This window comes from Chelmon rostratus, chromosome 8 (genome assembly GCF_017976325.1).
Source record: "Chelmon rostratus isolate fCheRos1 chromosome 8, fCheRos1.pri, whole genome shotgun sequence".
Classification (NCBI taxonomy): domain Eukaryota; kingdom Metazoa; phylum Chordata; class Actinopteri; order Chaetodontiformes; family Chaetodontidae; genus Chelmon; species Chelmon rostratus.
Window position 1 is genome coordinate 9,594,117 of NC_055665.1, and position 27,457 is coordinate 9,621,573.

At 42.0% G+C, this 27,457-nt stretch overlaps 1 protein-coding gene across 2 annotated transcripts; it reads right to left on the reverse strand.

Annotated features, from left to right (window-relative positions):
* Positions 1-1,030: 1,030 nt before the first annotated feature.
* lipeb (lipase, hormone-sensitive b) lies at positions 1,031-27,313 on the reverse strand. 2 transcript variants are annotated; one of them, XM_041942287.1, is made up of 13 exons: positions 27,190-27,313; positions 19,459-19,700; positions 18,274-18,558; positions 17,141-17,231; positions 15,264-15,409; positions 14,697-14,882; positions 13,496-13,648; positions 10,474-10,618; positions 9,574-9,801; positions 8,296-8,481; positions 7,036-7,217; positions 5,949-6,215; positions 1,031-5,287 (listed from the first exon to the last, which is right to left on the reverse strand). In XM_041942287.1, exons 1-13 carry the CDS (start codon positions 27,278-27,280, stop codon positions 4,883-4,885), a joined length of 2,607 nt encoding a protein of 868 aa, XP_041798221.1. In that variant the 5' UTR covers positions 27,281-27,313; the 3' UTR covers positions 1,031-4,882. The 2 variants fall into 2 exon arrangements, with proteins under 2 accessions (XP_041798221.1, XP_041798222.1); XM_041942288.1 differs by lacking the exon at positions 27,190-27,313 and adding an exon at positions 23,532-23,725.
* Between the last annotated feature and the right edge of the window lie 144 nt (positions 27,314-27,457).

Below are 27,457 nucleotides of genomic sequence, written 5' to 3' on the forward strand. Positions count from 1 at the left end.
CGACACGTCCACACATTAAAAATGCCATCGCTGATTGCAATCATGTTTTCATTAGAGGTCACACACCTCTAATGAAGTAGCACCGAGACAGATGATGCCTGGCCTCCCGGCTCAAATTATTATCACTAATCAGCAGGATATATATCGACAGGAATGGGATCTAATTGGCTGTTTTACTGCTGAATTTCCTTGAAAAAGTGTCTGTAATCCTGTGCCCATGCAAAAAGAACAGTGGGAGATGTATGTCTACTCAGATCATTAACTTTAGTTTTAAAAAAAAGGTCATTAGCACAATGTAATAATGCAATCCAATGCAATCTTAATGTAGCTGGTCAAAGTGGACCTAATTTTTACTCATGTATATACTGTTGGGTATTTTAATTCATACAAATATTACATTTTATAAAATCATATATTTCAAATATGAGCATACACAAACATGTGGGCATATGTGTCATATGCTCACATTTGTGGTGAGTCAAGGTCTTTATCTGTACAGGAACTATAGCGGTAAGATAAATATAACGGAGTGAAAAGTAGAATATTTGCCTCAGAAATGTGGTGGAATAGAAGTATAAAGTAGCATTAAATGGAAATACCTCAAAACTGTACTTGGTTACTTTCCACTTTCCTCCGTGTAGAGAATTAATCATAAATAGATATCACACAGAGCTCTCTGCGTTGTGTATTTTTTGGGATTTGATCTGACATTTTTTATGTTTACAAAAGGTCAACTTTGTAATTGACCTTTCCCCAAGTCCTGACTGAATCATGATTTTCATAAAACTCAATTAAGAGTTCTTGGTATTCAAAAATGCAATCATAAATCATAATCATACAACCAAAAAAAAACAACAAAAAAAACAAGAGAAACAAAACACGATCAGAAATTCAGAGAATACCTGGCCAACGAGATTGAATTACCATCTGTGCTTCTTATTCTCAGCGACTTTTAGTTAACCTTTAGTTTGATCAATGTAAAGAAAAGAATAATTCATGAGCTTGAACACAACAGAACAGCAGCTTCATGGGAGAATATATTTATTTTGATAAAAATCAACAAAGGAAGAAACCAGCCTACTTGTGGCGCATCATGAGACATAACATTCTAGTATGAAACCAGCAAAGAAAACGCACTCAGATCAATCTGCAATCAATCAGATGAACAAATCTGAAAGTAAAAATATCTACATGAATCATATAATGTTTAATATACATCCTTTTTTATTCACAGGTTTGCACTTGTGGTGTTTTGAATAAAAGACAATTAAAAAGTAAAAAAAAAACAAGAAAACTTAAAACAGCTTGTTTCCAGTCTATGGCTTGTTTCTTTTTAAAAAGCTAATCATATTCTACATCAGAACTGCATTTTACAGTGCAGAGTCATTTGCATATGAAGCGCAGACAGACGATGACACTGGCTAGCACCTGCATTTTCAATGATACCAGTTAACAGCAAACATAAGCAGCAAGGACAGCACATCTGTTACAAGACTCCGGCTGCACTCTTTGGTTCTGCTTAATACTTTGACCATACAAGTAAAATAACTATTGATTATTTCTCAAAAGGAAACATTTCTGAGGAGAAGTTGAGGTCAGACTAATCATTGATGCATTTGTGAAAGACAGGTTGCCAGGAATCTACTTTACAATAAGTGCTGTGGTCTATGAGTTGGTATTGTAACTTAAGTCCAACCTTGAGGTGCTCTGAACACATTATAGAACAGTGAGCAGCGTAACCACATTTTTGACTAAGGAAACGGAGACTGTGGAAAAGAAAAATGGTGTGATGCTGGTGTGTAACTGCATAGCATTACCCAAGACCTAATCGCTGAAGCAGTCGGCTCATGTTTTGTAGCAGCGTTGCACTTTGCATTGCACTTCACCGAAAATCAGCCTGGAGCAAGAGAAATCTCAAGTGAGAAGAGCTTTCGAAGATTAAAACTGTGGAGGTATGCTGTGCAACCTGACAACTGAACAACCAAAAAAAAAACTCATAATTTCACTGAATGACTACAACTAGCTTGTAACAATTTGTGATTATAAAGTCGCTCTGTGGATAGTCAACAATTAGACACTATAAAGCAGCAACAGTTAATGAAACAATACCAAAATCAAATATTTCAGCTCTGCAGGCAACATTTCAGCATGAGTGGAACCACAGAAAACAGGAATTGAGGAAACTAAAAGTAACATTAACCCATCTTTGCAAACTCATTTGTGCGAAACACCAGATGGTCTCTCTGGTCTATCACCTGCACTCAGGTTAGCCTGATGCATGAGTTCTCAAGTGTGAGAGGCATACAGAGGTCAATAAACAGCAAGTGGGTGAATTTGACACATTTTTGTTGTTGTTGTTTTCTGGTAGCTCACATAATTTATACAACATAGTGCAAATGATCCATCAACCCCGCTGGGCTTCATAGGCGGTGGTGTTTTCAGCCCTGATAAAGTCAAGTTTATGTACGTCACAGACAAAAAGCGTCGACTACGAGAAGATCAGGTAACAGATGAGTAATACTGTGTATAATCTTTTGACTGTGAAGTGCCATTCTTGTCTTTATGCGAACACACGACACAAACAACGAGGACGTGGCCATGCTTCTCACACACCACAGAGGCTGGTGTGATCACGTGAATGAGCACATCCACTTGAGCCACACATACAGGCACCAAGTAACAGGGAAAAAAACACACACACGTATAGAAGCTCAAGCTTAAAATACACTTGCATGGATCGACGAGTCAACGGCTGTAAAAGCGCAGAGTGAGCATAAACAGCGGCTAGTAAAGCAAGTACAAACTTCAGCACAGCGTCTCCGAGAGGATGAGTGTATTACTTTCTTCACGACCCTGGTTCTCTCCATCAATCTGACTAAAAATATTGCAGTAAGTATGGCGAGCTGACAGAACTGAGCATGGTCTAATCCTGTAGCATGACTTTGCTGCTGAAAATCCTGCTCTTCTACAGCGGGGTGGGGAGATTTTGCACTCAGAGATTCAGCTAAATCCTATTCATCACACAGCATCCCTTCTCTACAGACCTGGCAACCCTGGCCCTGTTACCAGGCAAGGGCAGGACAGTGCCAGCATTGTTGGCATCTATATTTAGTTGGACCTGATCGAGGGACTGACCCTCCGAAGGACGTTTTTGTGTACTTCAAAGTGCTTTGGTGGCAACACGCTCAGGAGTGTCCTCAGGTTATCGAAAACAAAGTCAAGCCCAAATATGACGGTGGGGAGCGAAGGATTCGGGACCACCAGCCACTTTTAGCTAGCCAAACACAAGTTCAGCGGCTTTTACACAGCACTTATACAACCTCTTTCCTTGCTCAGGGTCCTGGAGCTTTGCCTAAAAGCCTCTGATTTGTAGAAACAGATTGTCAGGCAGGAGAAATACCCTGGCTCAAGAGAAGTGGTACTTTGACACACTGCATACTGTGCAGAGAAGTAGTGTGAGCAATAATGCCTGGCGAGGAACGGGGACAACCTGAGAGGAAATCAGTGCAATGGAGTTTAAAATGTGTATTGATAGCTGAGGGTGGGCTTTTTGCTGCCCCTTTCTCTCTTACTCTCGGCCTGCAGAAGGAGAATCTCGAGCAAGTTTCCGTTTCGGCCTTACATTAATGCAAATAAAAACACTTTGCCTCTCAGACGTCTGAGAGCGAGCAAGTCTTAAATGACTCAAAGCAAGTATTTGTCTTCAGAAAATAATGCATCTCAGTGCATCTCTACAAATGTCACTGTAGCAATCAATAAAATGCAATCTTTGTATTAGTAACATCAGCATTATAAAAGCACCAGGCAGCATCTACATAGGGTGCTGTGTCCCTGTGTAATATTCTACATCTAACTCATCCCATCAGTATGCATTACTGGGAGCAGGACATGAGATTAATTGGAGAGGCCAGGGATGTCAGAGCAGCTGTGCCACTGAAGCAGAGGTAAAAATTGAGCACATTCACAAATGTGGAATAAACAGCATGAGATTAAACAAAAATAGTGTGCACAAATCAACAGACAAACCTGTAATGATTCAGGGATTAAACTACGACAATAGAAAAAAACATATATAAATAGCAAACGTGATACTACTGCATAGGGATAATAATATGATTGTGACAGAAACTCAAGAAACAAGTGAATCAATTCATCCAGTTTAGAGCCTTTCAGTCTGTTGTGTTTTAGCTCTGTAATTCTATTTGGGAGGGAGTCAACAGAGTTACTATCCACAAAGTGAGTCGTATTGACTGCCAAACTAGTGTAATGGAGAACACAATGTGGAGTTATTAAGTGTGATTTAGAGTGCCTCCCTAAAGGACAAGTGGCCATTTTGATGGGGATGACTCCATACAGAAGCATATAGTGTGCCTACCATTGTCTGATTAGGGCCTCAAATGACTGCCTTGGCCTAGATGAATCACCCATTCAGGCCTCATCTCAAGAATCTTCTGCACTGCTTTATGTCCGAGCCTGCGCTGCCTAACGGCAGCTCTGTTGAGTATGTGTGCTGCGTGTGTGTGGGTGAGGGCTGGTCTTTGATCTAAGTAGCTGCTAAATTACCATTCTATTTTAAAATATGACTGTCTTTTGTGGGTGTGTTCGTTTTGTCTGCCTGATTTGCGTCGGTGCATGATGGCGCACAGACAAATGGTAAGAACTGTAAAGGAGAGGAAGTATTTCAATGCTCCTCTATTTTTTTTTAATCTCTCTTAAAAAACTGGGCAATGCTGTACAATGCACCCTACGTTTTTCTGTTTTTTAGGATATTTTCTCTCTCCCTTTTAGGCACTGCACTGCCTAAATCTCTCTGACTTTCATTTACTCTTCCTCCTTTCACTCATTGGGTGACTGCAGTCCTTCTTTTTTTATCTACCCTTATTTAAGGCCCTATACCACCAGTGTCAGTGTTATTCTGGGCTGCCACAGCAACTAAGCTCTCCCCATCAGCAATTTTAGCCCCTCTCCCAGCAGTGAGCTCCACTGCCTCAATGGGACCGACGAAGAGAGAACCAGCTTCCCCAGAAGAGGCCAACACATCCCTATCGGTCCGCTCCAGCTTGCGGTGCTTGCGTGGCTCCGGGGGTGTGTCCGTCTGGGTAAAGACGGCGCGAATTCTCTCCACGCAGACGTTGGCAGCCTCCCTGGTCTCCCTGGAGAGCTGCGATAGGCTGAGGAAGCCATGGGGGAGGTCGTCCACCACACACAGAGTGACAGGCTGGTCTATGTTCCTCAAACGCTTGGCAAACATCACAGAGTCATCCAGCATGGGGTCTAATGCACAAGCCTAAGTGAGAGAAGAAGCGAGTGGGAGGGAAAGGGGTGGAAATGGTGAAAAGCAAATTAGGATTCCCTTCAGACATGTCAAGAATCTTAATTAAGGGATGAAGAAAAGGAAGCCAAGCGTCCCAGCCTCTTTTGTCCCTGCTTTCTTTACATTCTCGCTGACTCACTCTTGCCACTTTAAAATCAGCACCAAATTCTTCATTTTCATATTAACACCCTTCTCACAAGGCTTCACCCTCCCCCATCTCTCCCATTACACTGTCTCACTCAGATGTAAGCAGTGTTCAGTCCTTGGTACTCTCTTGACATTATGAGGCTGCTGGTGAGGCTCTGCAACCCCCTTTCTCCGCCTCCATTGTATTCACCATCACAATCAAACAATCCTTATCCTGGTCTACTTCCTGCATGCTCGAACAGTATCATATCTGCTAAGTTTTAAAACCTGTTGAACAAACATACGAACAATAAGACTTCGCAAGGAGGATCATACTTGCAACCAAATGTAGACAGTTGCAAGGACTCAAACACTCTTAATCTCTTTAACACACTGATTGACAGCTTAACACTCAAACTGAGTGACCAACTTTAGACCTTTGTGTATTTAACTGGATTATTTTCCCTTCATTATCCTGTCGATCATTCCATCAGTTGCTTCTTCTTACCACTATATGTACAGGCGGCAGCCCTTTCAGCATGCTATCAGGGGCCAGCAGAGGAGAGCAGAAAGGATCCTTGACCACTGGAGAGCTCTCCACCCTCATCTCAGCCAGCTGCTGTGTGCGCAGTGGCTCAAACCCTAAGGGAAACTCCCTAGGGTGCTCCAGCTCTAATCCCTCCTCTCCAGCAGGGGGTGGTATGGCTACTGTAGATAGGTCGCTGGACATGGACAAAGCTGCATTCTTGGAGAGGAAGAAATTCACATCTTCTGGCTACATAACAGAAGAGACCAGAAATAATTCAGGTGAGGTTAGACTCCAGTGAGTGGCCAAGGGAGAGGGCAATGTCAAGGAAATGATTAGAAAGGTATAAAATATTCGAAGACAAACTTGATTTGAATACACATACAAGACTTCGTCCTTGTGAAAATCTTCTATAAACCCTGGCTCACTGCCTGAGACTCTTGGCTGAACGATCCTCATTTCAAGGAGAAAAAAGCATATTTAAATCTTACATCACCTCTACTTGCTATTTTTTCCAAGCCAGCCACTAATCCAGTCTGCCTGTGTGAAAATACATGCAAGGATAATCTGCAATACCTTGCCAGTGCCCGCAAAACCAAAAAGTTTTGATATGCAGTCAGCATTTTATAGGCAAATCTGTTTATGAGGCATGGGTGACATAATCTCAGCTGAGTTCAACGACATGACACACGCACATCTCTGCAGGGTATACAGTATTATATGACATAGGAATAAAATATCCCCATGCTTATAAACTGCTTAAATTTTTAAATAGGCAACAACTGTATGCTAAATATTTTTAAAGGAAGCTGTATGAAGGCAGACATAACCTGCTCATGGACAGAAGGCTTTTTGTGAGTTCTCGTCACTGCAATTGTGCAATCATTATCATAAAATTACAGACCTTTCCACTATCACAGTGTTTAATTCGGACAGCAATCCCTACTAACAGCCCAGTGTTCTTTTGAGCAACAGCCCATAACTGTTTAATACTGTTAACTTCTTCTGGATAAGATCATCACCTGAGAGCATGCTAATCTCAGTGTAAACATGTTGAAGCGTGACATACGGTACGCTCAGAGAGCAGCGGTGCACTATGAGAGGTGGAACTGTTGTGGGATCCCAAGTCCTGGCAAGTCTGGCTCTTGACAGATAATTTCCTGCTGGGGAACTCTGAAGGCTCCGAGGGTATGGGGGGGTCAGCGTGAGGAGAAGAGATGGACGCCTCTGAAATGCTCTTCCTCACTGTGTCTAAGAAACAAGATGGACAGAGAGGGAAATACAGTGATGAGGAGTAAGCCATTTGGCAAGACAAAAGTCAAAATACATACTATCTTCATTAAAAAATAAATCATTAGACCACAAAGTGCAGTACATGGTTTACATATGATTAAGAGGCCACTTAAATTTACCTGGGGTCAATAGCAGTTGGGGGACACAGGGAAAAAAATACACCATTAGTAGTACACAACCACTTTCACTTATTCTACTGTTTCTACTTATCATATGTCCTCTGGTTGACAGCCAACCGTTAAAAGCCTGAAATGCAAATTGGGATATATCAGGAATAAGAGAGGAGAAGTGGGTGGAGGAAATTCAAATAGTGTTGTCATGGTACTATCATCCACCCGCCCTAAGCCGTCAAAACACAGCTGTAAGAGTCGTCATGGCTGGTCTCTCCACAAAGCGCGAGCGATCTCCCATCTCTTTAATAATGAACCATCTCAGCACCATGATGGCCTTTTAATAATGTACACCCACCAATGACAATCTCATTAGTTTGGGCTTGCAGCTGTGGGGGTGTCACCTAGCTAAGGGGACACCAGGGAAATTACGATTCGCCACCAGATTTACGGTGGCTACAATTAACAATTACTGTCAAAGCCCTGCTGCTCCAAAGAGGTGAATTGATATGAATGGGGCTACAGGAGTGTTATGCAACAGGGTGGGATAAAGCGATAATTGGTTGGTTGAATGCTGAATAAAGGGGATCCATGTCAATAACCTCCTCCATATGGTAATGAACTTTGGGCAGTTGATGCGGTTGCACTCATAACACTTAAATGAATTGGCTTAATGAATACACTGAAAAAGTGGGCAGGACGAGCGCACGCGCACATGCACACGCATGTACACACAGATCTGAACTGTGCTTTCAGCAGATAGATGTGATCAAAGACATGAGCAGATTGCATCTATAGAAGTCTTTGAACACAATAGCTGCCAGGCATCACACATTTATGCCACCCACATGTCGTCTAACGCTCCCATCTGACTGCACATGCACGCACAAACACACCCATGCACACAGTGACAGTCGGTGGCATACCAGTGGCTCCTGGTGGCGCCTCTGCAGCTGTGCTGGAGGAGGCCGAGGCTCTGTTGGGATCCAGCAGAGAGTGGATCCAGTTGGAGGCTCCCTGTCGGAAATCTCTAAGCAGCAGCGCCGTGTCTCTCCTCACCAGACTCAGCGTGCTCACTCTCTCTACCTGTGTCTCTGTCTGAGGCTCATTGCCTGCCGAAGGAGTCACGCAGGAAGGGTAAGTAGGGAAAGATAGATGTACAACAGAGATTAAAAGTGTTTTTGTTATTCTTGTATATGCACGAATGAATAACAACATAGAAGACAGAAAGCAATAGTAAGAAAGGAATAATAGTGGGGTAAAGAAAACCACTGAGAGTGGGTTCAATACAGCCACACAGCAATTTGTATTACAGACAGCAATACATAGCGATGACAGTAGGAGTGAATTAGCCTTTTAGTTCAGTTATTGAAAGGCAACACAGAATAGACAATATCTCTGGAATTTGGCATAGTTGGCCAATCACTGCAGTCCTCTTCCCCTTGTGAGACAACAGCTTATCAAAAGGCCTGAAAGAGCTTGTCCTGCTTTTTACATGCATTAATGACAAAATCTGAAAAACAATCCATATGCTAATAAGGTGAGCTGTTAGCGAAGCTATTCCAAACACAATTACACACAGCTATACTTCACACCAGAGATTTATGATTACAATTTTTTATCCTATACACATTGTGTCCTATATAAGGAGGACACAGGAACAGCCAAATGATTGATTGATTGATCATTATTAAGGTCCTAAAACTGAAAGATGGGCAGTGCAGATAATAGATGAATAATTGATTAGTCAACACAAAATCAAATTCAATTTTGCTAATCAGTTGTTTAAGCTGTTGACAAAGTTGCTTTTTCATCATGAAGTGAATACAAGTATTTTACATTTTAGCTGCCAGTCAGACTTGGTTAAATAATTTGAAGACATTACTTTTTTATGTAAATTGCTATATTAGTTATTCAAAAGGAATGGAGAAGACTAATAATGATTAATAATGAAAATAGTTGTTCCAGCACTGGAAAGAAAAACAGCATCTTAACTTAATAGCATCGTTTGATTAGGTTGTTAATCATTGTTGTTAACAGACCTACAATTACAGCAGACAATTATGTTGTGACGTGGAGCAGCAGACAGCAGAGGCATGCAGAAATGCTTGAGAGAAAACAGAACTAAACTTAATTCTCCTATTCACCAGATAAAAAAAAAATCTCGGCTTGATTTCTTTTAAAAAACACACACACACTCCTACCTGCGTAGGCGCTGAGACACCTGGAGAGCACACTGAGCGGCAGCAGGGGATCCATAAGTGTTAGCAGACGGGAGGGTGATGCGTAGGCAGTCAGCAGGGTAGCCGGGTAGGCTGCCACGATGCCATCTGGCATTCGCACACCAAAGGCAGCAGCGCGCATCGATGTCGTCACACTCAAGTTGCCTCCTGCACTGTCACCAGCCAGACACACTTTCTCTCCAGTCCAACCTGGAGAAACAAAAATTGGACAGTGACGATAAAAGTGAGGGAAAAGAGGGAAAGAAACACAATAGAATTCAGTGGGGGAAACAAAGAACAATGAGACAAAAAATAATTTTTTTCAGCAACTATGAGAAATCCACTGAGGTGCAAGAAAGTATCCCTTTTCTCCACAGTAACACAGCTGAATATGTGGCTGCTGTGAGAGGCTGTTGTCTTACTGTCTGCCTCACGTCTCTGATATTGCCTTCTTGTACAACAACACTAACATATTACACTGCCATCACTGTTAATTTGACACAGCGTGCTTCAGCAGTCAGATGTACCCCAAACCGACAAGATGTCTTTTGTCTTCTGTCTGAATACTGAGCATTACAATTTATGCGATAATGCATTACAATGGGTAAAGTGCAAGACATCGTGCTACAGCATGATTACTTTCAAAGTGATGAATGAATCCTCTCGAGAGACACGGGGAATGTAGGTGAGGATTTACAAAAGAGTCCACAGGACATCTTCACTCTGAAAGTTGAGTTTTACCCCTTTTAATAAATCACTTTCCTTTACCTGCCTAATTTATATATAACACACAATTTACTCATGACATTAAAAAGTTAACAGCACAGAGGACATAAAAAGCTAGCACTCTGCTATAAACAATGCTGTGCGATGTGTGTGTACCTAGTAGGTGGTGGTTTCTCAGAGCCCAGCAGTAGGCATAGAAACACTCCTCCAAGGCTCTTGGGAAGGGGGCTTCAGGGGCCAGAGAGTAGTCCACTGACAGGATGGGGACACCAAGGTCCTGGGACCAGCTCTTCAAATAGGGCTGCACAAGACAGAACGCAATGGCATGGAAGGATGAATTTGTGAATGGAAAAACACTGCATTTCACAATAAATATATTCTATGTTGTTAAATTTATGAGAAACAACAGCAGCCACAATAAAACACAGAGGCAGGAAGACAGAGGGAAAAAGAGATGTGGTGGGAGAGAGACGTGTGGGGGTGAACATTAAGAACGAAGGATGAAAAGTTATGAAAATTATGTGTCCCTCTGATGTCATCTGTCTGCTTTCTGGCTTACTGTCTAGACAAAAGCAGAATGAGCGCTGCCCTCACGGTCACCTCCATTTCCTTTCTACTCATATGGTAATAATAAAAGGGTGCCAATATGTCCCAGTTTGCTATGAAGGAAAACGACTAAGACAAGGGGATGGTGTGGCTTTACAGGGATAGTCTACCAAAACAAACTCACTGTCAGAGTACTGAGCGTTTCTCTTTTTTTTTGTTGTTACAGTCAGGTTAAGTGTTTACGAATCTCATGCCAACCTAAGGCAGGTGCTTTACTTCAAAACTGCAATGCAGTGACCTTGAAATGTGAGAAAGGTATCAAAACTTGTTATGACAAAATATTCCTTCCACAAAGCATTTGTCCTTTTCTCCTCTATCTTTATCTTCTCTTAACACCTTTGTGACTAGCTATGACAGGGCAGGCCATAAAAGCGAAAGCTCTCCCTTCACGGTACCAGGAAAAGCATGGCGTGTGTACGTTTGTATGTCACCTCACCGACCAGTGATTCAGTATGAAAACAAAACACGAGTAGTCAGCTGTGCTGTCTTGAAGCCCTACCTGTCACAAGAAATCTTAGACTGAGATCACTGACAAGCCAGTGCACAAGAAATTCAAGCACTGTGCAGCTCAGTGTGGGTTTGTAAGAATCAGCAACTCCTAATGTGTGTGTGCAACTGTGTGTGAACAACAGCCATTGTTGCCAGGCTATAATAAGTGTCAACATATGCCAGAGTCCATGGACAGGTCCGTCAGTCAGATAGTTTATCATCTGCCTGCATGAAAGCAGCAAAGGACTCACAAGAAATGGCCCACCAGGCAGAGAAGAGGTGCAAGTCTGTGTGTGTGTGTGTGTGTGTGTGTGTAATTTTATTGGGCTGGGACCAAGGCTGGTTAATTTTACATGACTCAGGAAACTCTTCTTGCACACACACATCCTATTCACAAAGAAAAATGCGCACACACACACACCAACTCGTAGGGTCCCAGATCTGTTCTCAAAGTAGGACTTAATGGAAACTGCACTCATTCTCAGAAAGGCAAAGCAGTTACTGTAATCTGCAAGCTTATACTTCTACTGGCCAAACACTGTGTGTGTGTGTGTGTGTATTGCTCATGTTGTGGGGACATAGATCTGTTTAGGGACTCAGTCCAAAGGGACTCACCTTCCCTTTGGGGACAAAATCCAAGTCTCCATATATAAATCGTTAAATTTTAGGGATATGACTTGGTTTAAGGTTAGGGTAAGGTTACATTAGGTTTGGGTTAGGGTTAATGTCCAGGAAATGAATGTAAGTCAATGTAATATCCTCTGAAGTGAAGGAAACACAACTCTGTGTGTGTGTGTGTGTGTGTGTGTGTGTGTGTGTGTGTGTGTGCGCGCGCGCATTTGTGTGTGGTCCATGACCAAGTTTCTATCTGCACAGATGCCAGTGCATCAACTCTTGTGATCTCAGTATCACTGGGCACTGAAAGCAAAGGCTCCTGCCACTGAAGGAGACTAAGTGAACAAAAAGGGTTTTGTGAGATATTAGAACGATTGAGAGGGAGGATGTAATAAAAAAGGAAAGCCCAGAAAAAGAAGAGAGAAGGATAGTCTGACAAGTCTTCCATTAGTGCCCCGGGTAATCTTTCTCTACGGGGTTGTACAGTTCTCCGTTAATTCAACATGACAGCCCTGCTCACCCCCTTCTCTGATTGCTCTCTCTCATCCTCTGGTTGCTACACAGCTGCAGATCAAGGATGCCCATGTCCTTGGCGATTTCACAGAGCCCTGTCATGCGGTTGCTATAAGTAGCTTGATGCCACATAAAGAACACACACAGCTACAGATGACCAGATCAGCGTAGGACGAGAAGGGAGAGGTGTGGGAACAAGCTAGGTCAAAATAATCTTCTCATTAAGATGAACTAAGCAAGCTGAATGCTTCCTTTCTACTATTTCACTTATGTAAAATAATGTGTGTCCCCCTTTTCTTGCACAGTGATTTAGAAATTAAACCTAGGCCTCTACAAGAAAAAACAGGGATGAGGATGAAGCAAATGACAGGAAGCGATGATTTACATGAAAGAGAAGAGCCAGCTTTGTGGGCACCTTACCAGCAGAGAAGGCTGGAGGGAGGGCAAATTTTCTCTCTTAGGTTTTCAGGGATTAATTACAAAATAATTACCTTAACGGCTAATTAAGTGCCACAGTATTGACATAGGAAGAGACTGGTAACTCCTCTGCTCCTCTACTGTCAACTACTCCTCAACACTTCAATTAGCTTGGGATTCATTACAATTAGTTTGAGAAAACACAGCCAGAAGTTGAAGCATTGAAGAGATGAGAAGGTGAACTTGGCTGGATGACCGCTGTGATGACACTGGCTCAAATCCTGAAATAACAATATCCGAGCCAGATGTCTAATGGTGGAGGTGTAGTGTTGTCGGTGTTTGGATATGTAGGTGCCATGTGGCATATGATACCACGGTTTCCTGCATTTCTACTACTGTTCCATTATATATATCACAAATAATACTCCACAATATAAATATGTGAATATAATTTTGGAATCAGTTGTTCTTGGAAAATGAAACTAATCATATTACTTTTCTAGTCAGGGTAAGAAAACGTTGGAGAGTCCCATCTAACCTCATGGGACTTGGAGGTCTGGGCCACAAAGCCTCCTCCGTGGAAGTGGATCAGGAGGCAGGGAGACGAGGGGAGGCGCTTGGTCTTCAGCCCCAGCGACAGAGAGATGGCTCCCCCCTCAGAGCGGGACAGCGACAGCAGAGTCTCGCTGTCCTGGAGACAGTGAGACAGAAAGGTGAAGAAAGAGGAATGAATGATCAGAAGGAGAGAAGAATACACAGTTAAAAAAAAAAATCACATGATGACTCATCATGATATTTACATCACTCTGATAGCTGCCCACAGACTGTGTACTTTGCAAACAAAGTCTTGTTTTCAGTGCTAATATATTTTATTAGTAGTGTTAGCAACAGGGCTCCTTTGAGAGAGGGATTAACTAGCTGGTCTGCAGCAGCTTGCTGCCAGCCTTCCCTGCACACCAACTCCCATTCATTAACAGAAACAAGGAGGGAGGGGAGCTGTGCCTGAGAGGGAGGGCTTCCGCTGATGCAGCCTTGTATTTTGCGACATTAAATGGACACTGTTGTTTCGTTGGAGTGTGATCAATGGCTGAAAGTGTTTGTTGACAGCATATCTGGTTAAGTGCCAGGCTACAAAGAAAGGAGAGGAACAAGCTTGGATGGAGAGAGGGAGAATTAGAATTAGGCAGGGAGGTGGAGTAGAAAAAGTGACAGTGATACCTATGACAGAGAAATACATATATATACACACACACACATACATATATATATATACATACATATATGTGTATGTGTATGTATGTGTACATATATATGTATATATACACATACATCTACATATATACATATACATATATGTGTGTGTATATATATATATATATAGACACACATGCGTGCGCGCACACACACGCACACGCACACACGCACACACACACACAGAGGGAGAGAGAGAATAAAGGGGAGTGCATGAGGATGAGTTGAAGCTGTCGTTTTCTCGAGCAGCTTGCCTGAATATGCTATTGCATATTGTTACATATTGTTAGAATATTTTAAGAACTTGTATGACTGGTGTATTCATAAGTGGTTCAAAAGGAGACAGTGGAGTTAATAGTTATACATGCTAAAGGAAGTGTGAAAGGTACACATGTGAAAGGTATACAGCAAGTACAAGTTCTAGTCTAGTTTTTTATTACATTTTCTACTGCGCCACTATAGTGTGAACAGAATAATGATTCAAGTACCTGTCCTTCACGTAAGTCATACGAGATGAGCCTCATCTGAACAGGAGCGGTGCCGATGTGCGCTGATGGTGGAGCTATAGTTACAGATGCTCTGTGGTTAGCTGCCAGGGGAAGGTCAAAGGGCACGGGGGGCACAGAAAGAGCCCGGTTCACCTTAACTTGAGTGGATGTCATACTGGCAAGACTCTGGAGGAAGACAGATGATGGAGAAGAAGAGATAAAGAATTGAGACAGAAAGGCAGAGAGAGGAGAAAGAGAAGAGTGCAAGTTACAGAGCGAGTCAGGTCACTGGAGAGAGAGAGAGAGAGAAACCAGATGAATAAATCATGAGCTCTTTTGAATAAATTGAATTCCACTCTATTATTACTAACGGCCTGTAGGCCAAAATGCATAATGATACCTTTACCAGAGGAAAGTGAAATGTCCCTGATACAGTTTTAAAATTAAAAACAGGGCAGCACCCTTATCAGCGTGCATGAGTTAGTGGTGACAACATGGGTAGATAACAGATGTCTTTGGAGCATGTTCGTCTGTGCGAGTTAAAAGAGGCATTAACAGTCTACTCACTGACAGGACTTCAGTCTCAGTGATGTTCCAGAAGGTCTTCCAGAAATGGACATCCAGGTTCTGGGTGATGCGCTCAAATTCTGCCCCTCTCAACTCTGGGTCGATGGCGTACTTCCCAGAGGTAAAGAAAGAGCTGGCTGCAACACCTGGAAAAGGGAGGAAGGAAGACACAATGAGGAGAGGTATAATAATGGATAGGAGACACCAGGGACGGTGTAATGCAGAGTTTAAAGGGAAGGGAAGGAAAAGAAGAACGTGTATGGTTGAGGAGGAAGTGAAAACGGAATCCAAAAGTGAAGACAGACAAACAGACAAAAGTTTAGAATCATGGGAGTGAAAACATTGATTTCACAAAGACAGGAACAGCAGGAGGGCAGGAACAAGGAAACACTGCAGTAAGTGACTGGAGTCTGGCACATAAAATAAGAACATTAGAAAACTCACTGAGAATGCAAAAAAGGAGGAGAAAGCATGGAAGGACACAACGATGGTCAAGAAAATAGAGTACTAGAACATGGCCAACCTCAGAGACGTGGCCACTGAGAACAGTCATTGAAGTCAACAGAGTGAACTGGCTTTTGCTTACTCACAGCACTATAATCTTATTGCCAAATGGAGGTTCCAGGTCTACTATGCTCAGTGTAGGGTAAGTTACTCTCCAAATGTACTGTATTATATATTACTTTCGCTGTAAAGTAATAAGATACTTTACAATATTACTGTCTGTGTGAAGCAATGTGTTACTGATGCAAACACTACCTACACTACTTTGGCTTTACTTTCAACAAAAATACAACTAGTGTTATACATTACAGTTACAGTATGGTTTGTACTGATAATGCCATCGCTACAAGAGCCTCAGCATAATGGGGCCTCTATGGCAATGTTAGCTTACCTTATAATTGGTTTTGACAGCGGTTTGCTCACAAGTTTTATCAGACGGGTTTTTCATGTCCCATGCAATAGATACACCCTTATGATGCTGACTGCGCCAGCTCTGTGCACACTTGTAAGTGTTTATTTACGCTGCAAGTCTTCTTTTGATAATATGAGCGTAAACACGAGGTTAATGCCCAATAAAAAGGCACTGAATAAATCTAATTTTTACTTGCGTGTATGTATGTTCAGAACATGGTGGTTTATGTTGGCTATTGAATATGCTATTGCATAACATTGATGTTGAAACAGAGGCCATTTTGTGATATTGGAATCAAATTCTACCCTGCTTTCACTGCTCTGCAAGAAGTCAAGGAGGTGCAGTGAAGAAAAAGGGAAGGAATTGCACTTTCAGATATCATGACTATACCTCAGACAGCAATCTAGACTAAAAATACACACAGGACAGCTAATGCAGCTAACAGTGCTGTGTGCAGAATCATCTAGGATAATAGGAGCTGCAGGACAGAAGAAACATCTTCACATAGCCTACGAGTTCACTACAGAGGACTATGATGAAGGGGTGAGGGGGTTCAAATACACTCACCATATGGTGCAATACCAGCTGCCTCCACTGTGGTGCAGCACAGAGCACAAGAAACCATGAGAGTCAAAGGATTCCTTTTTGAATGTTAAACATTCACATGTGTGTCTGTGCGTGCACGGTGAAAATGTGTATACGGTGGTGCATGTTCCTCTATCTCTGCACATAACTGTGTGCATGTTCAAAACATTCTGAAATATAGAAGAAGCACACCAGCTAGCCCTCGAGATTCCAAGGGATGAAAGAGCATCTACAATCCAAACATACAACATCAAAAGGTACACAGTCAGGGGCCAAGGAGCAATGCAGAAGAGGAGCGGGGATGAGAACGATCTTTGAATGAGAATCAAGTGGATGGATGATGAGAGGGTACAGCTGCAGAAAATTTGATGCTGACCTATTCCTGACTGATGGCGTCTGTAGTTTTCTCCAAAGGCCACAAGGCCGATAGCGATGGTCTGGAGACAGGGTCGAATGGCTGGAGTGAACTGAAGGGGGGAATGGACAAAAACAGAGGCAGACTTAAAATTCTAATCCATTATCAATGGTTCAATTAAAAAACAAGAAATAGACTACAATTAAAATGCAATCATTCAACCGGAGAAAGTGAAACCTAGACCTAGACATTTTAAATTGATACAGATAGTACTAGGAAGGTTTCATCATTTTTTCCCTTGAGTTTGATTTTGACCTCTGTCCACTGAGGGTTCAGCCTCTCTCGTTAAGCTCAAACTAAGAACTGAGGCCATGACTGTAAAAACAAGCATTTCCCTCCGACCATCCAAATCCTTTACTCTCTTCATTTTACCTGCAGGATTGAGCAGCAGCGGTCATTTGTATGTAGTTCTGTTTTCCTCTCCTGCTTTCCTGGCTTTTACATATTATACTCGTCAAAACGCTCTCTTTTCAGGGTCAATCTAAGATGTCAGCAGTAGATGAGAACCTTGTGAGAAACCAGCCACTGTCCTCTAATGTCAACAGATCACTTCATGGATGACTTCTTTTGATTGATAGGCTATGGGAGACTTGTGTGTGGAACTTTATTCTGTACTTGACAACTCCTAATATAACAACAAATATAAAGACATTTTTAGGAGCTGCAGAACGTTACACGCATGGTAACAAGTAAAAGTAGCTTTGCCAGAACTGCGGGTGTATTCAGTCGCTTGTTTGCATGTGTCAGGTGAGAACTGGTGAGTTTGAGGTTCCTTTAATTACCTATTCTCTGTATTGTCTTAGGGAATGAACATCTTTTTAACACCTCAATACCTACAACAGCTAACTTTGTGCACATTTATATACATTGCATTGGTGACATTTTATTTAAATACAACAATGCCTACTTGTATCTTCCCTGTTAGATAAAAGAATAAATATATTTTATTATCTTTCTTTCTACTTTTACTTCACATAAAATGCTACTTCTGGACCACCAAGCATGAGGTACTGCTACTTCTAACCTTTCCCATTCTTCATTCCTTTTTGTTATCTCTCCAACTACCTCTTCCTGAGCCACACAGCTCTTCTCACCTGAAAGCCAAGGCAACGGCCATAAAAGCACCCCTTGTGCATGGATGAGTATTCGCGGACAAAGCTCTCGCTGAGGCCACTTTCATCCTGGAAAAAAAGGTTGCCATGGCTGTTGTCATGTAGCATTCGCTGGGCCAGGTAGAGCAGGGCACGCAGCTGGCACAAAGCGTTGCAATAGGCCTCCATCTCCCCCGCATTGTGTGCCACTCGAAAGAAGATGCTGCGGCGGTTGGCTGCGATGTAGCGCCCTTTCTGGATGATGTGAAGAAGGCAGCAGCGCACCACCTACAAAGGCATGAAGAAGACTCATCAATCTGGAGGAAAACTGATGAGTCTTCTTCCAGAATGTGATATCCACATTGCCATGCCACCTTCTCCATATGCCAAAATAAAATAAGCATAGTCACCTGAAAAGTAAGGTCAGTTAAATTAGATTACAAACAAATTAGGTATATTATGCCATTGGGTGATTAAAGGATAGAATTTTTGCAAAATTATATATGTAATGGCATGTATTCTTGAGATAATGATGAACTACAGGCTTTTTTCTTTTCTAAAAACAGATATATAGCAATTTGCATTATATCAAAGAAAATTTAATTTCTTTAATTAAAAGGCCATGTCTTTTGGGTCTGCTTAACAGAGTAATTAAAATTATGGTGGTAAGCTTGAAGGAAAAAAAGAAAATACGATAACATGCCTGAATGCAAACACGTGAAATGCTTGCTACTTCACTAGACTGACAGATTAGTACAAGTAACACTGTGGGGATGAGAAGGATTATGAATGTGGAAATAGAGGCTAGAAAACAGAGCTGCACTCTGTTGGACTCATTCAGTTGTGGTGGGCTGCAGCCACCGAAGGTCATGATGTTTCATCAATAACTGTAGAAGATAAAGTACAGTGGGTACAGTAGGGGTAGATATTCTGCAGCTAGAGGAATTTATCTAACCTGATTTGCAACATAAAATCAATTTGTAAAACAAATGGACTGACCTTGAAACAAAGAAATATCAACGGCTGGTGAGCAGTTTCTCACAGTGTGGACAGAATATTGATAAGAATGTATTGCGGTATGGGAGCTTGTTATTCTCAAAGCTGCACTGGGTTAAAATGAGAACACAGACACAGATCCGAGACTGGACTCACACACACAAAAAGACTTGATAATGTCCCACAGCCTACCTTGACCAGTGAGCGATAGCCATTGGCAGGTATGTGTGGGTCAAAGTCAAAATGATGGTAAACTGAAGCGAAGCCGGAGATAACGGGCTCCAGACTGCGAGCGTGCTCCTGGATCAGCTTCATGACATCCACCAGCCGCCGTGCAGCATCACCCTGCGACCCCTTGGCCCCTCCTGAGAAGAAAGCGGCATTCTCTTCGCACACACTGTACAGGGCCGCAAACACTGCCTTGGTGTCCATCACTAGGAGCAGTGAGACAGAGAAGCATGGCAAAGGTTTAACGAAAGCAGAAAACAATTGCATGTGGGTGCTTGTACATACTATGATTTAATAGTTGTGTTTAATAATAATTGTATTCTAGAGAGGAAATTCTCTTTTTCATTAGGCTGAGGATTACTGACAAAGGGACTTGTATCCCAATAACACCCACTGATTTCACTATTAATTAAGCCACCTTGCTTTTAAAAGACACTGTATCATCCCTATTCTGCACCACAACCGCACTTGTTATCAGCATGTAGACACTGTACAAGGTTGGTATCACCGGATATATCCTACGTAATGTCCTCTCACTCCTATTAACTAATCCCCCATAGCCTGGTGTATAGAAGCTCATTGATTGAAACGTGTTAAGCAAGCCTTGAAATTAAATGATGTAAATCCGGACTAAGCAGACAAAATCCAGCGAGATCTAGGCATACATGCATGGAACAGGAGGAGAGGGCAGAGGCCCCTTGCTAGCGTCATGCTGATGGGAACAAACACAGATTAGTCAGTCACTAACAAAAACAAAGAAACACACTCTCATAAGAGTCCCAAAGGGAGGTATACAGCTGACAACACACAGCTGAGTGTGTCCATATCCCTGCCCTAATGCAGCATAACAAATATCTTGCACTATGTCCCAGTTGGATTCCTACTGTTGGACTGAGCTCTTCTGCTAAGTCATTTGAGACCTCTGTTTCAACAACACCTAACCCTGGGAACCTGCTGGTACTTACTGTATAAGGTGACTAGCACGCTGAGTGATAAAGGAAAGAGGAGAAGGCATGGTGGACACACAGAGAATAAAAGAAAGGCAAGGGAGACAGCAGTGCCTACCTAATATACAAGAAGGAAAAAAGGGAAGGAAAAATAATTTCTTTGTCATGGATTGTGTTAACCAATTTCCTTGCAGGGCTGAAGCACACTTAGCCGTTACGGAGAGATAAAAGATAATGATCAGTTCACAATTACCCTCAAAGAAGACTCTGCTGTGTTAAATCATCTTTAGCTTAACCATGTATACCTAATGTACATCCCAAATGACACCAGCCACACTTAAATTAGCACCACACCTATGCTCAAACTTTTGCTATTAAAACTTCAACTAAGGCTTGCTCAATAAAGCAATACAATAACAATAAATAAATGTAAAAAAAGAAAGTAAAAACAGCACTGATCCCCTAAGCAACGTTTTGGGATATGGAGCGGAGGTTGCCTATGCATGCTAAAAAGTGAACAATCATATAATGGAGCCCTTATCGCACTATTATTCTGCTATTCCCTGACATTCAGGAAGAGTAATGGTAGAGGCAATTTCAGTTTGCTGGGAGGAATCACAACCCCCTGACATCTGGGAAGAGACATTTATCAGCCAGACGACTTCTAGCACACACACATATTGAAAGAAAAATCTCTTCAGCCGTAAGGCATTTTCCCATCTTGTCTTTGCCTCTCATTCAGCGAGAGCTTTTTTTTTTTAACCATACCCTGCAGGCAAAACGTCCCTCCATAGGCAAATTTTTAAATATTGGATGTCAATTTGTCACAGATAGTAAGAGCAGGGAATATCGAATCCCGTCACATTGCCTCACAAATGTTTTGAAGTTGCAAAACTGAACACTGTTCACCTCAGCATTAACACTTTGCTATTGGCTTAAATTATGCTAAAAATGGATGGGAACACATGACCCAATACAGTCTGGCAAGCTAACTAGCTGGTCCTTCCACTTGGCACTGGAAAGCATGCCTCATCTGATTCTGAACACAGCCAACTTCAAACCCAGACGTCACACATTTGGGCCTTGTGACATACCAGAAATCAATGACCATGCTGTTAACTCTGATATCCACTTATTTATTAAACTGTTGACATCTCCTTCAAAGTAGAAACTGTGTGTGTACATGTGTGTGATGTTACCATTAAGCCCACGGTGAATGTCCCATTTAATCTAGGTGCCATTTCTTGGCCCTGAGCTACAGAGACAGACCAGAGATATGCCGAAACAAATCAGCAGAGCCAAATGAGCAGATTAAACAGAGCAGCACTGCAGTGGAGATGCGTTTTGTCCCGATATCATGTTCGAGCAACACATGCAAAGCTTAATGGAGCAGCTTGGGGCCATGTGAATGGAACACTCTCTGACATAAGTTTGTCTCATGACTCCACACTAAAACAGAATTTACATTCTACAAACACAAGAGACTTTTTCAATACACTGGTTCTGGACATCAAGACTCATCATTTGAATTTGAGGTTGATTCACTGACATTTAGTTAATTTTAAACACTATTAGCTGGGCTCAGATTTTTTTCATCCAACTGACTTTTATAGGAATTCAGAGCCTACAGCTGTAAATAACATCCCATATGTTTCCCAACTAACTGTTTTTGGAACAGCTTTAGGATTTGTCAGGGTTGGCTTTAGGACATGACAGCATCACTATAGTTTGTCTTTCTGCAGTTCATCGTCAAAAGATTTCCAAAAAAAAGAACAAAAAAAGCTGTGCATGATTATGAAAATAATGTAAATTACATTTTTGGGTGGATGGTTTCTTTACTCGAATCTATGGTGGGAGAGAAGGCTAAGGGAGGCACAGAACATGAGTAAATTGGAGTTTTCCATCCACTCACCCTGACATATTATGTAAATTAATAATATTAATCAATCCTAAAGATCTATGAAGGAAGCTAATAGTGTTTGCATGTGCCATGTCAAAATAATTCAACAGCTGGCAACAAACACACATTCAATTCTGGGATTATTGCTCCATCTCAGGATTTGGCTAAGAACAAGTGGATTATGTGAATGGTCTCAACCTGACAACAGAGTGAACAGTTCCGCACAGCATGTGCAAAAACTCAACTCATTACATCAGCATAAAACTGGAAACACCACAAGAAACGCACAAAGAACATCTATAAATACACATTTGTCTGTGTCTTAGGAAACACAATGGCTGCTTTGGCCAAGCCGTCACCCAAACACCATGCTGCAGGACTAGCACAGCAGGCAAACTAGTCTGGGTGAGAAGCCAAAATTAAAATTACATTGCTTGATTAGAATGGACAGTACAACTCTCTCACATTGACAGAGTAAAATAGGAGTGAACTTTATAAACCCCTGTGTCAGCATAAACGGCTCTAAAACTTGCTTAATGATACTGGAGCCAACGCATATTACACCCCTATCTAACTGCAGGGATGAGATCATATGCAAATATAATGCAAAAGAACACAGTAATGTGAACCAGTAAAACCTTATCGAGAGTGCACTCAGGGTTCAAACATCCCATCACCCAGTGAAGACTTGATCTTCCTGTGACATAAGACGATGCCACAAACAGAGAAACAATAAAGCTGCCACTATACTTGTGCAAGGATAACTGGCAACATAGCATCTATGGGAGTAAGGTAAAACACAACTCACCTACTTGCCTTATCACCTCTGCCTTTATGGATCAGCAAATATTATACATATCTACGATAGGCAGAGTCAACATGGAGCAACATGTCTCAGCATCATCCCCTCCTGTGTCAGTGACACAAGCAGCCACTGTAAGCCCACTACAACCTCTAAATAGCACCTGGCCTCTCCACATTAAAGATGGATGAGAGTGTGCATTAATAAGTCATTTAGGACAACCAACACCAGTGACATTACAGACATATAATGACTCCTGCTGGGCCAACAACACTGTGAAATTAGTATTGTATACAAAATAAGTGCAGGCTGCTTCTGGCATAGAATATAACTGATGGTATGGACCACCTTCTGAAAAGCTGGAAGAGAGAAAATTAAAAGTGTTTACCAGTGTCTGAGTTCAAGGCTCTGTCCTTGTCTGTCTCCTCTCTTCCACGAATGCAATGAGGGAAAAAAGAAAGAGAATGAGAGAAAGAGAGGCAAGGGACAGGGTTTTTTCCAGTTGGTTTTGTTCTCCTTCTTGCAGCCTGTCTCTCTCGTCTTTACGATGTGGCTCTTCCCATGTCAACCTCTTTGTGTCAGCTTGTCATAACCAATGCTATTCAGAGGCAATGTGCTGTCCTTTTCTTTGCTCACTGCTCGTCCCTCCCATGCCTGTTTTAAAAAAAGGGTAGGGAAGCTACAGACAATCTGATCCCAGTTAACTGTCTCCCTCTGACAATGGGCTATTTTGCTATTGGTGGTTCAGCTTGCAACTCCCTGTGACCATCAACCCAATTGGCAGACCTAGTACAGACAGACATTGGCAGGGACACAATCATGAGATTTTGAAACAATAGCAATATTTCAATTATGTTTTTTTCCTTTTATTGCATCTTCAGCACTTCGTTCCATTTTTAATAAGGCCACAAAACAAATGTAAACAAACAACCATAAAAGCAATAATTATAAATCTACTGATTAAAAGTTGTTGTAACCAGTTCAGCAAATGTTTTGAAAATCTCACGCTAATCAAAATTCTCACAATCAACTGTTTCATCTCTAAATCACCATGTTTACATCATTCCAACAAAGATAAAACCTACCAAGGCACAGTTCCTGTACCTGCAAATAATGCTAAAATGTAATTGTTTGGTAGTGCCTGTGTGAGACTTTTGTGTGATGAACAGCATTTATGTAGCACCTTAAATCACCTTTGAACATATATTAGCTGTTTGTGTATGGCAGCAGGAATGTGCTGTATGTGCCAACTGTTGAGAAATGCTAATGTTTGGCAATGAATGCAGAACAGGAACAAAGCGTACTTATCCAAAATAGAGGGTGAAAATGTAACTCGGTGAATCCCTGCCAGGGGAAAATATGAACTTAGTTTAGACTTCTTGGCTGATACCACAGATGATCGTCCCATAACACGAAGGAACTGAGACATGACCCTTCACCCAAAAAGACAGACAAACATACCCAGCAACACTGCCATTCAGACAACACCGCTCTCCATGAAGGGAAAATGTTGTTGTTTTTACTACTGTTGTTATTAATTCCACTGAGAGACTTTTCAGGTCCACTTGTTGCTCTTAATGCTTGTTTCTCAGCACTCTAATGCTTGTTTCTCAGCACTCTTATCTCATGAAAAACATCTGGATATGTCACAATAGGAAATTCACAAGTGTAAATCATAAAATTAATGATGGCTGAATTCCTTCCATTTCAAGTCTGTGCATGATGGCTCACTGTCGCACTGCCATGACTTACCAGGACACTTTACAGAACTACACCTTAGTTGTCAGAAACATCTGTGTGTTTCCCACTATGACAAATCAAAATGTTGGCCCATTAGCCACAAGTTGAAACCTGTTAATAAAACTCCAAGACTTTTTTTATACATTAATCTGCACTTACCTCTAAAGACCTTGTCAACTGTGCCCAGTTACTGTCTAACATTATGTATACTTTGATGCAGATCTGGACCCAGTCTTACTTGTTGCAACCTCACCCAAATCAGATTCGATAAAAGTTTAATTTATAACATTTTTATTGAAATATGTAGTTGACAGTTATGCAGCCTTGTGCATCCTAGAACCTAAACTGTTTTGTTGACTTCTGGTGGGCTAAGAGCAACTATATAATCTGACAGCAATACACTTCCATACCATCTTTCCATAGTTCCTACTTCACTCCACTGCGTGGTTTAGTATACATGCAGGGTCATTTATTGTCACTGTATCTCACTCCTGCTATAAGTGTAACTCATGTACAAAGAGAAGCAAGCAAAGGGTTGCCCTTTTGTCTGGAAAAAACCCTGCTCGCTTATATTTATGACCAGAAATTAGAGCCATGCTGGTCTCTTCCACACAGAAAATGCACAAGAGCTGTTCTAATGGTCTACTTCAATGTTGAGACGAGAAAGCTACTTCTTTATGTCAGTGTGATTAACTGTGCTGATCTTGTCTCAGCCATTTCCAATTCATGGCTCTGTTGTGTTTCTCTTTATCAAGCCTAAACAGACCCATTCTGAGGAAATGTGAAGTCTGGGTAAATTTAAGTCCAAGGATATGAAAGCACAGAGAGCATTCCTTTAAGTGAAACAGCACTATGTCCTCATCTATCTACACAACTGGATAGTCTCATTAATCGTCATATGTTGAGACCAGACAGTGTTAAAAGTAAAATTCTTTTGTTTTTCTCCAACAAGATATGGTATCTGGTCAGCCTTTTTGAACTTTACCAGATATCTGATACTCTACAAAATGTCATGTCTATGGGCGGCTGGCTTTAAAAATAGCAGACTTGTGCATTGCACAGGCAAGAGGAAGTGCCAACAACAGGGGATCTGTAGTGTTGTGTTTAGGAAGCTTTGACCCTTCTCCCAGACAGAGCACCTTCATACGCACAAGGCCAACTCGAACAACAGGAAACTAGGAACAATGAGCCTCCACACCCCCTCCAAATGGGACACATAAAGCTTCCCTTCACGTTTATAATACATAATAACGCCTTTAATGAAATGGAAAATAAGAAATCTGATTTTCAGGTGATCGCCTGCGACCTCGTGCAACAAGTAAGATTAGGTTAAAACTCTTATTATACAGGCCCAAACACACCATTCATTTACAGGTAAATAAAAACGTTTTACGATTGCAGCAAAGACACAGACAACGTATGGAACAATGTCAGGCTCATGACAAAGCTAATTAAGCCTTTAGAAAGTAGTGGTAGTTTGGGTGAGGGTGGATTGTTCCAGTTACAGTGAGACAGTGTTACAGGAGAATGGAGCAACAGAGGGAGGTTGTTCAGGCGTAGCAGCGGATCCACAGTGCCCGCAGGCTGTCATCCCGTTCAAGCTGCTACCTACTTTCACACGCTACCCCTTCGTCATCATGTGTCAGCCTGCTCTCACGTCACTAGTGACCCTATCAATTCGTTTAATCGATTTATGCACAGCACTTCCATATCACGCTACCACACTCGGCAGTTTAATCTAGCTACACCCACTCCACCCACCGCCCCCTTCCCTCTTGTTTGTGTATGGAGTACCTGTTCAGGTAGGTCCTGTCAGTCTCAGCGGCTGAGATTTGGGGAACAGAACGTGAAAATGTGAATATAAAAACAGCGTAGAGACATTTCTGTTGTAACATTAGAAAAAACGTGCAGCTATGGGGATAGCATGACTATCGCTGTTACACATACTGTTACTGTAAGTTAGCTATGAACGGGGGATGCTCGTAACTGGACAAATCAGCAACGGGGGTTGACCGGACACTTCTTTCAGCTACGCTTTTAATCAGCCTACACATAGACTTCCTTAATGCCTTGTTTTCGTGTCATAAAACAAACACAGCAGCTAAGCGGCTAAGACGAACCCAGCGGCTTAAATCCCAGTTATTCATTTCGGCTACCCGAGGCAAGCTAACGTAGCTGCTAAAGCTTGCTAGCGGGAGGTGACAGTTCAGGAACGTCAAAAAAAAAAGGGAGGGAGGGGGGTGACGTTACTAAAGGGAAAAGCGACAGGGGGTCTGTGACGAGGCTGGAACAGCAGACATACTCACCCACTGGGCCCTCTTTATGTTTCGACGAGCGTCTTCCATTGACACTTTTCTCAAATCTGCTATTCCCACCACTCTTCTTGTTCGACGCCATCTTCGCCCACTCTGTTTACGCACGGCCTCTCTCATCTCTCCTACATACCTGCCTGAAAGCGCAGAGGCCCCGCCCATGCCAAAAATGGAAGCCAATGAATGACTGCGTCGCGGCCTAGTAGCCAATCACAACACTCAAAAATCGATAAGTGCCCGCCCCGTCGCCTTCGTTGTACAA

Bases quoted from the DNA above. Each gene is read 5' to 3' on its own strand.
- lipeb (XM_041942287.1), bottom strand. From the start codon at position 27,280: ATGGCGTCGAACAAGAAGAGTGGTGGGAATAGCAGATTTGAGAAAAGT. The intron at 18,559-19,458 runs GTAGGCTGTGGG...ATGCCTTTGTAG, and splicing joins GCTATCGCTCACTGGTCAAG to GTGGTGCGCTGCTGCCTTCT. The intron at 9,802-10,473 runs GTACACACACAT...TTGTTTCTCCAG, and splicing joins GAGAAACCACCACCTACTAG to GTTGGACTGGAGAGAAAGTG.